The sequence below is a fragment of the Dama dama genome, chromosome 21 (genome assembly GCF_033118175.1).
Source record: "Dama dama isolate Ldn47 chromosome 21, ASM3311817v1, whole genome shotgun sequence".
NCBI lineage: Eukaryota > Metazoa > Chordata > Mammalia > Artiodactyla > Cervidae > Dama > Dama dama.
The window spans coordinates 31,076,449-31,092,770 of NC_083701.1; the positions used below are offsets into that span (position 1 = coordinate 31,076,449).

Genomic DNA, 16,322 nt, shown 5'->3' on the forward strand with positions numbered 1-16,322 from the left:
GCCTCTTCAAAACCCAGTTTGTTGGGTCAGGGGTGGAGAATCAAATTATAGGTATAAGTTTAAGACATCCTACAGAGCTATGAATAGACAAGATACAATAATCTGGGGTTTGGAAGAGAGTTTTAAACTAGAAATTTTAAACTAGAAATTTAGGTATCATCAGTACAGAGATGGTACTCAAAGCCATGGAGTGGATGAAATCACTGAGAGACTGTACAGAGAACCACAGGGACTGCCTTTGAGGAATTTCGGTATTTAGAAAGAGTTGAGGGGGAGGAGCTAACCAGCTAATGAGACTGAGAAGCAGTTGTATTAGAGAAGTCAAGAAAAAAGAGTGTTTCAATAAAGGAGTGGAGTGGTCAACTATAGCATGTGTTGAGAATTTGAATAAGATCAGATTTGGCATCTAGAGGTTGTGGATGGTCATGATTCGAGCTATTTCAATGGAGTTGGGATGTGGGTGGGGTAGGAAGTGAGGCTATGGAGATAGCACACACAAACTTTGAAATGTTTGACTATGAAGATGAGAGAGAATTAGCTAGAGAAGGATGTGTGGTCCAGGAAGGGATTTTTTTTTTTTTTTAAGACGGAAGATAATAGTTCATATGATGTGCAGTACAAAGTAAACTAATGACACTGCAGAAAGCAGCATGAAGTCTTTAAAAAGGTGAGAGGATGGGATCTAGAGCATGTGTGAAGGGAAAGGCCTCTGATAGAAAAATTACTTCACTTTATAGGAAGGAAAACGATGGATACAAAATCAGGTAGGTTTGGTCTTTTACTCTACACAAGGTCATCAGCTAAAAATAAAAGGTTTGAGGGGAACAGAATGGAACATAATAGTTATTGTGGCCGGGGTGGGGGGGGGGTGGCGGTGGGGAGATGAAGTGTGCTAGAAGAGAAACTTAGGTTTTTTAGGCAGTGCAACTGCCCATTTGAAGCTTCTTTGATTTATTTAAAGTGAAATCAATACCAATTATTGTTTTTCTGCCTAGCAACCTGAATGCAGGCATAAACTTTTTTGTTGAAAGTTATGCCTTCACATTTAGTATTTGAAGTATTTCTCATTTTTACTTTTCCCTTCTACATTTAGGGGCCGCTGTATTTTGTGTTGCTCCAAATGTGGTGTTTCCATTTGAACAGTATGATGAAGAATATTTAGAGCAAAGGGATGTCTATCTGACTGAGTGCCAACAACAGCTCCAACAGTTTATTGCCACATATGGACCTGGGACAGCTATTTTTGCTAGTGATGAATAGGCAGTCTGAGGAAATGTTTTTCTTCATTCCTTTTTAAGCAATGGAAAAAAGTGTGAATGATTTTGAAGTAATGCTTCAGGCAATCTTGTGTGTAGGTACAATAGAATGTACCTACATTGTGTAGGATATATTAGAATGTCATCTTAAAAAATATAAAATATGATTTCTTCAAATTGTTAATGGAATAAACACTAATCCAAATCTCAAAGCCAGCAGCAGAAATTTATATTAGAATTTTATTAAAAAAAAAAACAAAACAAACTTCTGGTTAACCTAGTATACCAGTGGCCCACAGATTAAAATATAAATAATGTTACAAACTAAGAAATGAAAAAAAAGGTAAGTTTTGTGCTTTTGTGTAGTTCCTTCTATTTGTCTCAAGATGGCAGTAATACTTTAAATATTTACTTACAAAGTTAAAATCATTTTTTTTTTAATTTGTGAACTTGACAAATTGATGGGTAAACAACAGCATTTATATAACCAAAAGCCTTCAATTTAAGGACTTTTCATGCTTTACTAGATATTGTCATGTCTATTATATTGTTTTAGAAACTCTAATTATAGGATAAGAAAAAGCTTTGGAAATTTTCCATTTTTAAACCAGGTTAAATGAAAAAAAAAGTAAGTTACACTGAATCGAGGATCAGTAATTGGCTCCTTAAAGCGAGTTGCAAGATACCAAAATGCAAACAAACCTATTTTCAAACCCTGTCTTCATTTTTAGAGGGACAATATCTACTCTGAAAAGGTAGGGACACCATGAGAAAATATAAAATCCCCAAAACCTTTTCATTTTCCAAAGTTTTAGTAAAAGACTACTCACTAAAAGGAAAATGTCATCACAAAATTGCCACTTTATTAACCAAGACACTATCACACATCAATTCTGTAGAAATGGGTACTTCATGGAGTTTAACCATGAAGGTAGACAGCTTTCACTCTCTAGAGGACTTTGACCCATCATTTATTATTTTACTTCCTAGCCGTTCATTCAACAGTATTGATTGAATATCCAGTAGTGCCAGAGACTATACAGTGTTTTCAGAAGGCAAACCTGGTCTTTAAAAAAAATGTATATGTCACAAATTAAAGACTTCCTTTGTGGTTTATGTATTTATGTTTTTTGTTCTCTATGAGATGAAGGCAAAACACATTTCTTAATAAAACTAGGATCTATAAAATGGCCTCCTCTTTACAATTGTGAAGTGTTCAGATTCTGTTGATGAAAAGGACTAGTATCAAATACAGGTGAAAATGGTTTTCAAATGTCACCCCTGATGGGAAGGCTGTAAGATATTGCTGTACACTTTATACTGATTTACCAAACTCAAATTATAACCCTGATAAAAGGCAAGGATTTTATGTACTGTAGGACACAACAGGGGAAAAGCAAGATTCAGCTAAATTTAAATCATCTTGGTAGGATTTTAGTTATTTTCAAATTCGCATGCCCTGGACAGACTGGACCGTCACTACTTACTTTAATTGAGTGTATTATTACGTATACTAGAATTAGGAAAAATCGTCATTTTCCCTAGATTAACTCCCAAATCCCTTTTTTATTCATAAATGTAAAAGCAAACCAAGAATAAAATTAAAATTTAAAAATCTGTAGGTCACAGGTGAAACCTTTACTTGTAAGGGGTCATTTAAGGAGTTGAGAAAATTTCAACTAATATACCCTTGAACACAGGTTTGAACTACATGAGTCCACATATAGGGTGTTTCTTCTTTTTTTTTCTTTCAGTAAATACATACTACGCTATACAATCTACAGCTTATTGAACCAGAGGATGTGAAACCTTGGATACAAAGGGTGGACTATAAAGCTATACTTGGATGTCTGATGCTGAGACGGGTTGGTGCCCCTAAACCCCTTTGTTTTTCAAGGGTCAACTGTGCTGTTTTTCAGATACACAGAGGTTCTAAAGGGGGAGGCCCTCATAGGTATCTAGTACACAGTGATTAACCTCTGCAGAAACCCCCTAAGGCAAAAAAGGGGGCTGAGAACTGGATATACTAAAAATGTCTCCCCAGCTGCCAGCCACCTGCCACTTCAGAAAGAATCACTATCCAGAGGAGCTGGTTATTGACAAGAATACACTATCCCTAAAGAAACTTTGAAAACAAGTCTGACCAGTAACTATGAAAATGAAGCTATTTAAAGACCTGATATATTTTATTTTCTTTAATAAAGACCTGATATATTTTAAAGAGAACAGACTTCATTGTCCAGCAATTAAAATAATTTGAAGATGTATTTTTCTCCATAATTTATTGTGAGATGAACATTAAAATACAATTTTAATTTTTATCACTTGCTTTAATGCACGTCTTCTTGAACAACTCTTCATTTTTCCTTCGAAAACGTTGTGTGCCACACCTCTGGGGAAAAATCAGAAACCAACAGTGAAAATAATTCCATACTCAAAACTTGAAAGTCATATACCTGACACACAAAGGCACCTTTAACAGGAAAGGAAATGGCCTCAGCTTTTGGAGTTTATCAGATACTTTCAAATTGTCAATAGATGTGGCTGCATGACAAATCGTAATCACTTACTTGAGGTAATGAAGAGTTTTTAAGCACCACTGCTAAGGACTTGAACATTCATCTGCACGTACTCATCTGCTGAAAAGAACAGTTCACCAATTTTAATAAAAAACTGTATTAGATTTGAGTAATTCACATAATATATGTTACTGGCATCTCAGTCTTAAAAGTCATTTCTTCAAAGATACCCTCAGCTGGGTAAACGGCAAAAAGTAATTTGTCATCACTGTGCCAGTTATTAAACATTTTGGTATTGTGCTTCAGGAACAATATCACAAACACATAAAAAAAGCACACAACTTAACATTATAACTTCTGGTACCTTGTTACATGCACAGCGGTCCTCCTAGTGTTTTCACAGCCATCCTCTTTGACAGGTTTTTGGAAAACATTTATCACAATGATCTTCATCTTCAACTCATAGGCTCTGCTGCACCTAGAAATTAAATGTATTTCATTGTGAATTCTCATTTGCACTTGTATCTGTTTGGCATCTTATATCTAGTATGATCCAGTTGGCTCTTTTCCCCATACTCATTCAAGAACCATTTAAAAAAAAAAGAAAAATTTATATCTTTCTGACTCCCAATCAACTTTTAAGAAAAACAACTAACAAGTGGAGTCATTTTCTGCTGTTTAACACATCTCTAAAGGAACAAAAGAATGTGCTTGCTGCTTGATTATACTTTTTTTGGTAATCAAAACTGATAAGGCTCCCAGTTTAATACCTATAATGACTTGGGTATGTCTTGATCCTTTTGATTGGTTAGGCCCTAATAATTCCATAAATGATTTTTCCAAGCTGGAAATGGATTCATTAGCATAGGTAAAAACGATTAGGCCCTAATAATTCCATAAATGATTTTTCCAAGCTGGAAATGGATTCATTAGCATAGGTAAAAACGATGGATGCATTTACGATATTCTTTTACTGTGGCAGCACAGATTTTAAGACATGATGGTCCTAATGAGTACCTAACCATTGCTTTTCTGTCTCAGAGCTTGACATGGATGAGGTGAGTCAGGTTAAAGGTTAGATATATAAAAACATGTGTGCAGACTTCTAACCAAAAACATTATCATGGCAGCTCTAATATAGTTTCAGAGCAGACATACATGATGTTGACATCATTACTGGACACAGTCCGGTAGAATTAAGTCCCAAGTTGCCTGAAAGCATATTTATGTACTGCAAAGGGCATGGTCAGGGCCACAGATCATGTCCCCTAGAACCCCAAGAGGATAAATCATTGAACCATCAGCTACTGGAAATGATTTATGAGCACATAACAAATGCTGGGCCTTGCAAAACAATTTATCACTTTCAAGTCTTGAAATACTGAGATATTTCACATAATATTAAGAACACAAACTACTGGTTATGAATATTTTCAATTTGGAAAACTTTAATATATGATTCATAACACTTCTAACAACTACATGCAAGTTCTATTTAAGGCCTAAAACAACCAACGCTTAGGGATATGTATGTATAAAACTGCTATCCACTCTAATCCCCTCAAAAAAACCCGAGTTTGGAAACAAAATCCCAGATGATGGGCACCTCAGGAGAGAAGCATGGCATAGAAAGAAAGGAATGGGATAGGGAAGCAAATGGATGTTATGGTATTAATAATACTCACCGGGCTCTTGTGTATTTATTATGCTTCTGTGTGTTAGTTGCTCGGTCATATTCAACTGTTTACGACCCCACGTACTGTAAGCCGCCTGGCTCCTCGGTCCATAGAATTTTCCAGGGAAGAATACTGCAGTGGGTTGCCATATTTTACTCCAGGGGATCTTCCCAACCCAGGGATTCTTTACCACTGCGCCACCTGGGAAGGCTTTATTATCCTTAAGGACTTACATAAATTGTCAAAATTTTAATCAATCGTTTATTTTGTAAAGTTTTTAAAAATTCCAACACTTAGCAATGAAAATAGGGTTCCAGTCACTATGCCTCAAAAAGAAGGACTGAAATACCAAATATAAGCTACTTTAAGCCACTGGTGAAAGTTAACTGTTTTGATTGTTTGAGATGAAAAAACGGGTATTTCAAATCGGGGGGAGGGAAAAAAACTAAACACCTGACTATAGCAAGTCCCATCGACGCGCACTAACAACTTCGCTTTTAAACAGACAAAAGGTCTTCCAGCTCTCGACCAGTTTCTTCTGCATCAAGTTCAGAATACACATCTCTATGTAAATCCAAGTATCTAAGGCTACAGCCGGCATTTACAGCCTAAGGGTCTTCTAACCCCTATGGATTGTTCTCCAACTTCAGTGCCAAGTCTCTAGAGCCTATTTACAAAGGAAGATCCGGGAACAAATGCCTACAGCGCGCCACTGCGCAGAGCCCAGAACTCAATGTTAGCAGGTTAACCGTGCTGCGTTAAAGTTTAAAAACCAACCAAAAAGTCCAGCCAAGTCAAGGTTGCCTTAAGATTTAAGAGGTAATCCCTTCCCCCTTTACAGAACATTTCCTTAGAAAGGATAAACAATTGTACATTTAAGGGGCCCAGAAGCCGAAAGGCCGCACACAAACCTTTCCTTGGGATACAAAAGGGCTCCGGTCGAGGCCTGGGCTGGGCGTGAGGCCACCCGCCTCAGAACCCAGAGAATGGCAAAAGGCCCTTCGTTAGTCTGAGCTGCTAACAGTCGAAACCGGCTTTTACTAACAAGGGTCGGCTAAAACTCACAGGTAACGGTTACTCACAAAATGTGATTGAGCAGAAGGCACGGAGGAGAGCTCGAGGCGGCGTCAACCGGGTTGGGGAGGGGAAGGTGGCCTCCTGGGATGACTCGGAGGCCGCGGCCGCGCCGACCGCTGGACTGTGCCCGGCAATGGACCGAAGCCACCGGGATGGGGATCCCGGGGGCGGGACGCACAAGCCGGAGGGGCCTGAGGCCGACCTGTAGACCCGGGCACGGAGTCGGGTTCCCGGGAGAAATAAGAAAATGACCTAACTCCGCGGGGCCTTCTCCCGTCGAAGAGCTGGGCGACGTGCCCGCGGGCGTTGCCGCCACGCCCGTACGGCCAACAGACCCTGAAAGCTCTTCCTCCGCCCGCGGCGAAGCGGAAAAGAAGGCGCCACGGCCCGGGTTGGCGCTCCGACGCTCCAGGCCTGGCCCCGCCCCTTCCGGCCCTGGCCCCGCCCCTCAGCCGGCGCGTGTTTGCGGTGCGGCGGGTTTACTCCGACAGTTGAGGGGTGCTTTTGGAATTTCCGCATTGGCCTTTGGGGCAGCTGAGGACCTCATTGCGAACTGGTCTGTAGACTATGTAACTGATTAGTCCAGTTTGTAGACTGCAAGCAACCAGAAAATGCTGGAAAAAAGAAAGTTCCTCCCATTCCTGGTTTCATTTGCTTGGTCTTTTACTTCCTCAGGTAGTTCAGTACTTTAAAAAGTGGTATTGGAAACCCGAATATAGAGTAAGAGTACCCAGAATCGACCCGTTAAAACTCACAGAAGAACTAGTTACCAGAAAAAAAAAAGAAGCTGTATAGTCCTTTATGTTATGACAATAGTTATTGTTGCTAACTTTGTTGATAATAGTAGAGGGTGAAGAAAAAGCATTCATAAAGCACTTGCCTTGTTTATATAAACTTACCATTCGTTAGTTTTCGTGCTTTGCGTTTTATTACGCTTGTTTTTCTCAGTCTATTATATCTTGAATCTTGACTGCATAGCACTAGGCTTAGTGGTAGAGACAGGCTGATGATCTTGTCAGAAAGAATACACATGAAAGCATATCATTAAACAATAATCAGTAATAGACACATCATCTCTCCTTTAAAAACTGGAAGTTGATGACATATTTACATCGTTTAAGAAATCAAGATGGAGTAACTATGGTGTCAGGCATTCAGAATTGAGCCGGGTGGACATAGTTGGGTGTGGTTTCAGACATGTTTCTGCATCAGAGAGAACCTGAATTTTCTGAACTGTGTCAAACTCAGGACACCACCAGCCGGTTTCAAAACAATAATGTATTAGCAGCTGCTAGCTACAACTTTGGAGAAGGCAATGGCAACCCACTCCGGTACTCTTGCCTGGAAAATCCAATGGACAGAGGAGCCTGTTGGGCTGCAGTCCATGATGTCGCTAAGAGTCGGACAGGACTGAGCGACTTCACTTTCACTTTTCACTTTCATGCATTGGAGAAGGAAATGGCAACCCACTCCAGTGTTTTTGCCTGGAGAATCCCAGGGACTGGGGAGCCTGGTGGGCTGCCATCTGTGGGGTCGCACAGAGTCAGACACGACTGAAGTGACTTAGCACCAGCAGTTACAACTTTGTAGTTTCAAAGGTTACCCCCTATTTTTCTCAGCTATGTATCATTTCAGTCCCAAAGCAATCCTTGTTTATCAAGCACCCTTACTTCTTGCCAACTCCAATCCTAATTATTGACAAACAATGTATGTAATCTTGTGGTTTTCTGCCTTTATGAGCTTCCCCCACGTTGCAGTGTGGCAGAACATAATTCAAGTGCTTCCTGGAGTTCTATCTCCCGGGCTGCAGTCCCAACACATCCCAAATGAACACCTCTTTATTGCTGCCAGGTCTCTGTTATTGGAATTCTTGGGTAACAAATCCTAAGAAATTGATACAAAATCCAGGGCAGGATATGTTTGCCTCAAAAAAAAACACAGTGTGAAAATCTAAACCTAGCAAAACAAATTGTGATTGTGTGAAATCGCTTCAGTCATGTCCAACTCTTTGCGACCCTATGTACAGTAGCCCGTCAGACTCCTCTGTTCATGGGATTCTCGAGGCAAGAATACTGGGGTGGGTTGCCATGCCCTCTTCCAGGGGATCTTCCTCTCCCAGGGATCAAACCCATGTCTCCTAAGTCTCCAGCATTGGCAGGCAGATTCTTTAGCGCCACTTGGGAAGCCCTGTGAATATTCTTAGTCTCGTTGAATTATACACTTAAAAATTGTTAAAATGGTAAGCTTATGTATATTTTATAACAATACAAGTAAAATTTAAAAAATATTTTAGAGGAAAAAATATCTGCACCTTCACACGACTTACCTCACCTTTTGTTTCCCCTCTCTTGCTGCACACCAGTCACCCTGCCCAACTCTTAGTTTTCAGAACATGGCAAACAATTTTCACATCTCAAGGTGTTTGCTCTTGCCTGGATTCTCTCATCCCAGTTTTTTGAGTGACTAACTACTTTCTTTCATCTTAGCTTCTAGGTCGATTTTTCAGTGAGGCCATACTTGCCCTTCCTATCTAAAGTGTGGTGGTGGTGGTTTAGTCACTAAGTTGTGTCTAACTCTGGCAACCCCATGGACTGCAGCCTGCCATGCTATGCCCATGGGACTTCCCAGGCAAGAATACTGGAGTGAGTTGCCATTTCCTTCTTCAGGGATCTTCCCAACCCTGGGATTGAACCCAGGTCTCCTGCAGTGCTGGTAGAGAATCCACATGCAATGCAGAAGAACCTGTTTTGATTCCTCGGTTGGGAAGATGCACTGGAGAAGGGATAGACTACCCACTCCAGTATTCTTGGGCTTCCCTGGTGGCTCAGCTGGTAAAGAATCCACCTGCAATGCGGGAGACCTGGGTTCAATCCCCGGGTTGGGAAGATCCCCTGCCCTGGAGAAGGGAATGGCTATCCACTCCAGTATTCTGGCCTAGAGAATTTCATGGACTATACAGTCCATGGGGTCGAAAAGAGTCAGAGGCACCTGAGTTGCTTTCACTCACTCACTCCTACAGTGCAAGAGATGTCCTTCACTGCAAGTGGATTCTTTACTGACTGAGCCATTTATTTAAAGTGGGTCCACTGTAAAACATATTCCTTTTTGTTTCCTTCATAATCTGTAGTTATATTTAAAAAAAAAAAGAAATCTATACTTTCGCTGCCCTCACTGGAATATACATTCTGTGAGAGGAAACATCTAGTCTGTTTTGCTGACCATTTTATTCCTAGTACCTAATATAGTCTCTAGCATGTAATAAATAGCTATTGATTGAATAAATAAATGGATCTATATTTGCTGATTTGGAAATTATTTCAAGATATGTTAAATTTTAAAAGCTAGATGCAGAAGCTGTTTAGTAAAATCCTTTTTCCTAAATAAAAAGAACATGCATTTATTCAGCTATATATGTTTTTTGAGAGGTTCAGAAGGAATGTTGGCAATGTATGTTTCTAGTTGGTTTTGGAGGGAAAGTGATATTTTAATTTTTTTTGTATACCGTTCACTACTGTTTGGATATTTATTGTGTGTATGCAATTTTATAATTAAAGTAAGTTGAAAAATTATTAAAATAATACATTTTCTCTTCTGACTGCAAAAATATACCATTTCTATTTGCCCCCTTTCTGTTTGAAGATTTGCCCCCTTCAGCCATCATCCCTTATTAACATCATGATAAGTGTTCAGTGTTCTCCAGCAAGGAGCACCATCTTAGGGGTTGCCAGTCTCTAGGTTACTGAAGTTAGTTAATGCTGCCAGTTGCAAATACAACTAAAACCACTTCAAAGGGAGAGTTTCATGGTTTAAATGATATGTGTGTGCGTGTGTGTTCAGTTGTGTCTGAATCTTTGCAAACCCATGGACTGTAGCCCTCCAAACTCCTCTGTCCATGGAATTTTCCAGGCAAGAATACCGGAGTGAGTTGCCATTTCCTCCTCCAGGGGATCTTCCCGATCTAGGAATTGAATCCTCATCTCTTGCATCTCCTTCATTGGCAGGTGGATTCTTTACCACTGTGCCACCTGGGAAGCCCTAAATATAATGGTTTATCCAAATGTAACTTTAAAAAAATAGCTATTTTTTGACAGTATAACTTGGATTATCTTATAAAGTTTACATTCGATAGACATATATGTGGATTCAGGGCATACAGGGTCTTATTTCCTTAGAAGCTGTCAGAATCTATCATCTGCACTTCCACATGTAAATCTCATTAGTAAATTAATACATTTGGCCTTCAGTCCTTTTTCATATTAGTGAATGACTCGGAGAATCTGGTTCCCCTCGATGTTTGCAGCAGAAAATGAGGTTGGAACTGGAAGGAAGTGGCTATAATAACCATATGCTTGTGCTTTCCCTGGCATGTCAAAATAGAGTTAAGCAAGAGAAATGTAAATGACCCTAGTCATAACTGCATGACTTTCATATATATGATCCTTTTACCTCCGGCAAGATTATTTTTAAACATAATATTGACATTAAGATAATCATAGCATTTATACCTCTCGTCAAGGTTAAAGTTCTAAATCTGTGAAAAATACATTAAATTGTCAGAAAATAGGGCACTGATCTGAATGAAAGTTGATTCTTAAACACTTGAAGTACATGAACTTTACTGAGATAATTTCAGTGAAAATTACCTGAATTACTTATGATTTTTGCCCGGATCTAAAATAATGAGTGGCTTTAATTGTCAGTGTGAGACTCTAGGGTTTTCCTTTTCTGTTTAAAAATTTAACTTTTACGCGAAGAGTAAGGCTTGCAAACAACTACTTCAATCCTATGACAAATTCTGAATGTAGTGGAATTAAAATTTAAATTATTCAAGCTGACCAATGGGACCTGAGGGGAAGTCTGCTAGGGGAATTCAGGGAAAGTGTTGTTCTTTGATGAAAAGGCACATGTGGGAAGAAGCAGCTTTTCATCCCCTACATATGATCACGATCGATCATCAGTGAAAGAATTCCTGGCATCGTCGCAGCCCTCTTGTTAAATGAGGGGAGCTTCCGTTGATGGCAAAATGGAAAGGGAAAGAACCAAGCAACTTAAAAATAGTCAGCAAGTTAAGCAGCCAGGGAGCCTCTCCAGCTTCTTCTTATGTTAAATAATATACTTTCCTTACTGTTTAAAAAAAATTGTTTAAGAATGACTACATAGAGAGTAGAGAATGTGGAAGTAATTGAAAAATTCAAGCTAAGGTTAAAGTATGATGTTATTGTACCTCTGTGATGATCTAATACAAATTATGTCCTGAAATTAACACCCCATTAAATGTAAATACAGTGGAGATTCTGAATGTTTTTTCCTATGATGTCTCTTTGTACTTAGGCATGAGTTTCTCTATGTCTGCTGGTGTTTCGGTAAATAAGAGCTCAAAAAACAACAACAACAAAAGAGCAAAACCCAATTCCCCCCCAAAAACCCCTTATTTGTAGCATTTGCAGATATCCATGCTGTTAATTGGGCCTCCCTGGTGCCTCAGCAGTAAAGAATCCACCTGTAACGCAGAAGACGTGAGATTGATCCCTGGGTGGGAAAGATTCCCTGGAGAAGGAAGTGACAACCCACTCCAATATTCTTGCCTGAAAAATCCCATGGACAGAGGAGCCTGGCGGGCTATAGTCCATGGGGTCACGAAGGAGTCAGACACGACTTAGCAACTAAACGACGAAAACAACAACGCTGTTAATATATCATGGTGATTTCAAGCTACTAACAACTGGCTCTCAAGATACCTGAATGCTTGAATAATTAACAATTAGCTTTCCTAACACACCATTGTCCCTAGAGGCTGAACTGCTGGGTTTAAGGATCCAAGGATAAATTCATCTTCATACTTAATAGTCAGTTGCTTTCAAAATAGTTGCTCTATACCCTTGTCAAAACTTGCTCTTTTCAGAATTTAAACAATTTTGTCAATGTGATAAATATGAAATGGTGTTAACTGTTATTTTAATTTGCACTTGCTATGGGGTTGAAAAGATAATTTTATAAATGTTTTGCTTTTCCCTTAATTTTTTTTCACATTTTTAATCATTTGGGTTTTCTCTTCTGTAACATAGCCTTCAGAGCTTTGCCCAGTTTTTTATTGAAATATCTGTAATTTTAAAAATTTGATTTATGGGATTTCTTTCTATATACTGAAGACTAATCTTTTGTCAGTTAATAGGCACATGCATTGCCAATAACTTTTCTCAGTCTGTTTTATTTTTTAGTTATGGTTATGGGGTTTTATGTTGTTTGGAAATCTGTACTTTTCTCTCTGCTTATGATTAGCTCCTTGATACCCAATACCTCTGCATTTCTATGCAAGATTTCTGGCTACCCTTAAATCCAAATCCTTTAATGTACATTTCAGTCTCCCTTCATTTGAAAATTGGGAATAATATAACTTATTCCTAAGATTTTTGTGAGGACTAAATGTGATAATACATGTGAAATACCCATCCTTCTTCCCTAGGCACTTTCTTTCAAAGCTGCACATTCTTCTCACTTCGTTTTTCCTATAACTAGAATGCTCTTCTTGTCCCTCTTTGCCTTCTCAGGAAGGCTTCCTTCATTTCTTAAGACTGGGTCAGGTTCTTTGTTACCATCCTGTATCCATCCCCAGCTTTCTTCCCTGATAATGAAACTCTGATTTTGTTTGTGTTATGTGCTTAGTCCTAGGGCTAAGCCTCCTGTTTCAATCTGTTTGCCTGCTTCCCCAGCCTCCTTTTATCTGTTTCTATACGTCAGAGGATGAAAAGCTAAGTATTACACAGCATTCCAAAACTCTTTAGCAGCTTAGATTCTGGATGTGAATTAGATCCTGCCAATGAAACACATTTGTGTAAAACCCAGATTCTAAATTGAGCTACATGAGGAGAAAAGCAAGCTGTGAGGCATCCATTGTGCCTGCCTTTACACAGCAAAGGCTGCATGCTTCTAGTCAGTCAGCTTCCACTGGGCAGGCAGAGTCCAGGTCATGGCAGAAGATTCAGCTGCTTTGGCAGCCCAGTTCCATGGAATGACTTAGGAAATTGTTCCTAGAAATCCAGCTCAAGTTGGTTTCATCCCAGTGATGAAAGTCACTAATTACTTGTAAGAAGCCTGACTGTTTTTAACTGAGCAAGAGCAGATACTATCCCAAACCCAGACTGATGGATACACCTTCCTTACACCTACAGGCAACCCTGTAACCCACTTCTGGCAAAGGAGAGATATGTAGAAGCTTTGGCCTTTGATAAATTTACAAAGCCATCTTAACCATCCCTGGACCTCCTACTTGTAGATTTCTTTTACAGGAGAAAATAAAGCCCTAATTTATTTAAGCCAGTATGGTTCAGACTTTCTAATTAGCAGCTGAATGCAATTCCTAACTGATATGACAAGCAGTGAACAATGCATGCCATAGTATTAAGAAAATATTTGTGGACCAACTGATGATTGATGAACAAAAGCACTGAAGCATGAAACAGCTGTGTGTGTGTGTGTATGTGTGTGTGTGTTTACTATAACCTGAAGTATAAAATGGGTGGGCTTCCCAGCTGGCACAGTGGTAAAGGACCCTCCTGCCAATGCAGGAGATACAGAGATGACTGATCCTTGAGTTGGGAAGATCACCTGGAGTAGGAAATGGCAAATCACTCCAATATTCTTGCCTGGAGAATCTTGCCTGGACAGAGGGGAGCCTAGCAGGCTACAGTCCATGGGGTCACAAAGAGTTGGACATGACTGAGCACACAGGCATACACACACCCACAAAGTGTAAAATAGGCAGTGGTAGAGGACTGTGGGCAGTGATACAGACAGAGGTTTCATAACCCAGGTTAAGGGGTTAGACCTGCTCTTATACAATGAGGAACCATTGAATGGATTTGATCAAGTACATTACATCCTCAGGTTTGCACTTTTGGTAGGTTACTTGGGGGCACCCAGTACAGAAGGCAGGGGAAACTTTTAAGTATACAAATGATGAGACAAAAGATGATGAATACCTGCAATAATTATTGTTATATATTTTTGTGACTGTGTATCATTAGGCAAATTCTTTAATGTAGAATTGCTAAGTCAGGGTGTATACACTTACCATATTGAGAGAGATGGTGAAAGTGTATTTTAAAAGCTTGTATACTCCAACAGTGCTACAACCATCATTTCCTCACCCTCACTAAAAATGGGTATTTTATATTTGTGTCATTCTTTTTCGGTCACATTTTTCCATTTAACCTGGGAGGGAAAAAGCAGGAGGATAAAAATGACAAATATTAATTTTCATCAAAAACATAAATACTCAAGCATTATGGTTAAAACAAGTTAACTCTAGTATACCAGAAAAATTAGTCATCATCACTTACACATTCTCCCTCCCAGTTTTACTGAGATATAATTGACATATAACACTGTATAAGTTTAAGAGGTATTACATAATGATACATATCAAGATGATTCCCACAAGTTTAGTTAACATCTATCACCTCACATAATTATAATTTTTTTCTTGTGTTAAGAATTTTTAAGATCTACTCTCTTAGCAACTTTCAAATATACAATACAGATATCACTATATTTACCATACTGTATATTACATCCCCAGGACTTATTTATATTGTAATTGGATAGTTTATAGCATTCAGATAGGTGAAATATTTTATTTCATTGCTTTTTAAGTTTACATTTCTTATCTTAGGTGAATTTGTGTGTCTTTTCATAAAGATACTGGGTGTTTGGTTTCTTTTTATGAACTTCTTACTCGTATCATTTGTGGCATTTTTCTGAGTAGCTGGTCTTTTTAAATTCTGAGAGCTGCAGTATATAAAGGAAATTACTACCGTGGCTATCATCTGTTGTGGCTTTTTTCCCAAGGTTTTTTTTTTTTGGGGGGGGGGCTTTTTACCTTATGGTTTTTCTTTTGTTTTACTAATTTTACATAGTCAAAATTACCCAGCTTTTCTTTTGTGGCTTCTTGGTTTTTATTTATTCATTTATTTAAAATATTTATTTATTTATTTTTGGTTGTGCTGAGTCTTTGTTGCTGCACCTTGGCTTTCTCTAGTTGCAGAAAGCGGGAGTTGCCCTCTAGTTGTGGTCCGCGGGCTTCTCATTGCAGTGACTTCTCTTGTGGCTCACAGGCTCTAGAGCACTTGGGCTTCGGTAGTTATGGCACATGGGCTTAGTCGCTCCACAGGATGTAGGATCTTCCCAGATCAGGGATCGAACCCATGTCTCCTGCATTCTTTGGGTGGGTGGGTGCATTCTTTGCCACTGGACCACTAGGGAAGTCCAGCTTCTTGGGTTTTTGTGTCACGCTTCACCTTATCATCTTTAACCCTTTTTCTAACATCTAACCAGGCAGAAAAGACAAACCTGACTTGCTTTGAGCTGCCTACGTGTACTTTCTTAGCTATTGCTGTGCTGTGATTAGTCACTGTCATGTCCGACTGTTTGTGATCCCATGGACAGTAGCCTGCCAGCACCTCTGTCCTTGGGATTCCCCAGGCAAGAATACTGGAATGGATTGCCATGCCCTCCTCCAGGGGATCTTCCCAACCCAGGGATTGAATCCAGGTCTCCCGAATTTCAGGTGGATTCTTTACCGTCTGAGCCACCAGGGAAGCCCAAGAATACTGGAGTGGGTAGCCTATCCCTTCTCCAGGGGATTTTCCCAACCCAGGAATCAAACCAGGGTCTCCTGCATTGCAGGCAGATTCTTTACCAGCTGAGCTACCAGGGAAGCCCTTCTTAGCTATCATTTCACATCAACTGTGAGCTGAGGGGAAGAGGAGAAAAGGCAAGGGGCAGTTTGTTGAGGG

At 39.4% G+C, this 16,322-nt stretch overlaps 1 protein-coding gene, 1 long non-coding RNA gene and 1 other non-coding gene across 4 annotated transcripts in view; 1 reads left to right on the plus strand and 2 right to left on the minus strand.

Annotated features, from left to right (window-relative positions):
* Positions 1 to 3,513, plus strand: part of MCMDC2 (minichromosome maintenance domain containing 2) — a 45,852-nt gene extending 42,339 nt beyond the window's left edge. The window contains exon 15 of the mRNA XM_061123415.1: positions 1,094 to 3,513. Coding sequence (XP_060979398.1) covers positions 1,094 to 1,260 — 167 coding nt within the window. The 3' untranslated portion in view covers positions 1,261 to 3,513. The remainder of the gene's footprint in view (positions 1 to 1,093) is intronic.
* Positions 3,509 to 6,931, minus strand: LOC133042636 (uncharacterized). 2 transcript variants are annotated; one of them, XR_009689544.1, is made up of 5 exons: positions 6,534 to 6,931; positions 5,461 to 5,679; positions 4,140 to 4,253; positions 3,827 to 3,895; positions 3,509 to 3,648 (listed from the first exon to the last, which is right to left on the minus strand). It is a non-coding gene; the product is annotated as an uncharacterized LOC133042636 (long non-coding RNA). The 2 variants fall into 2 exon arrangements; XR_009689543.1 differs by having other exon boundaries at positions 5,461 to 5,583; positions 6,534 to 6,927.
* LOC133042917 (small nucleolar RNA SNORD87) lies at positions 3,966 to 4,053 on the minus strand. The gene has a single exon (XR_009689620.1). It is a non-coding gene; the product is annotated as a small nucleolar RNA SNORD87 (small nucleolar RNA).
* Positions 6,932 to 16,322: the final 9,391 nt, after the last annotated feature.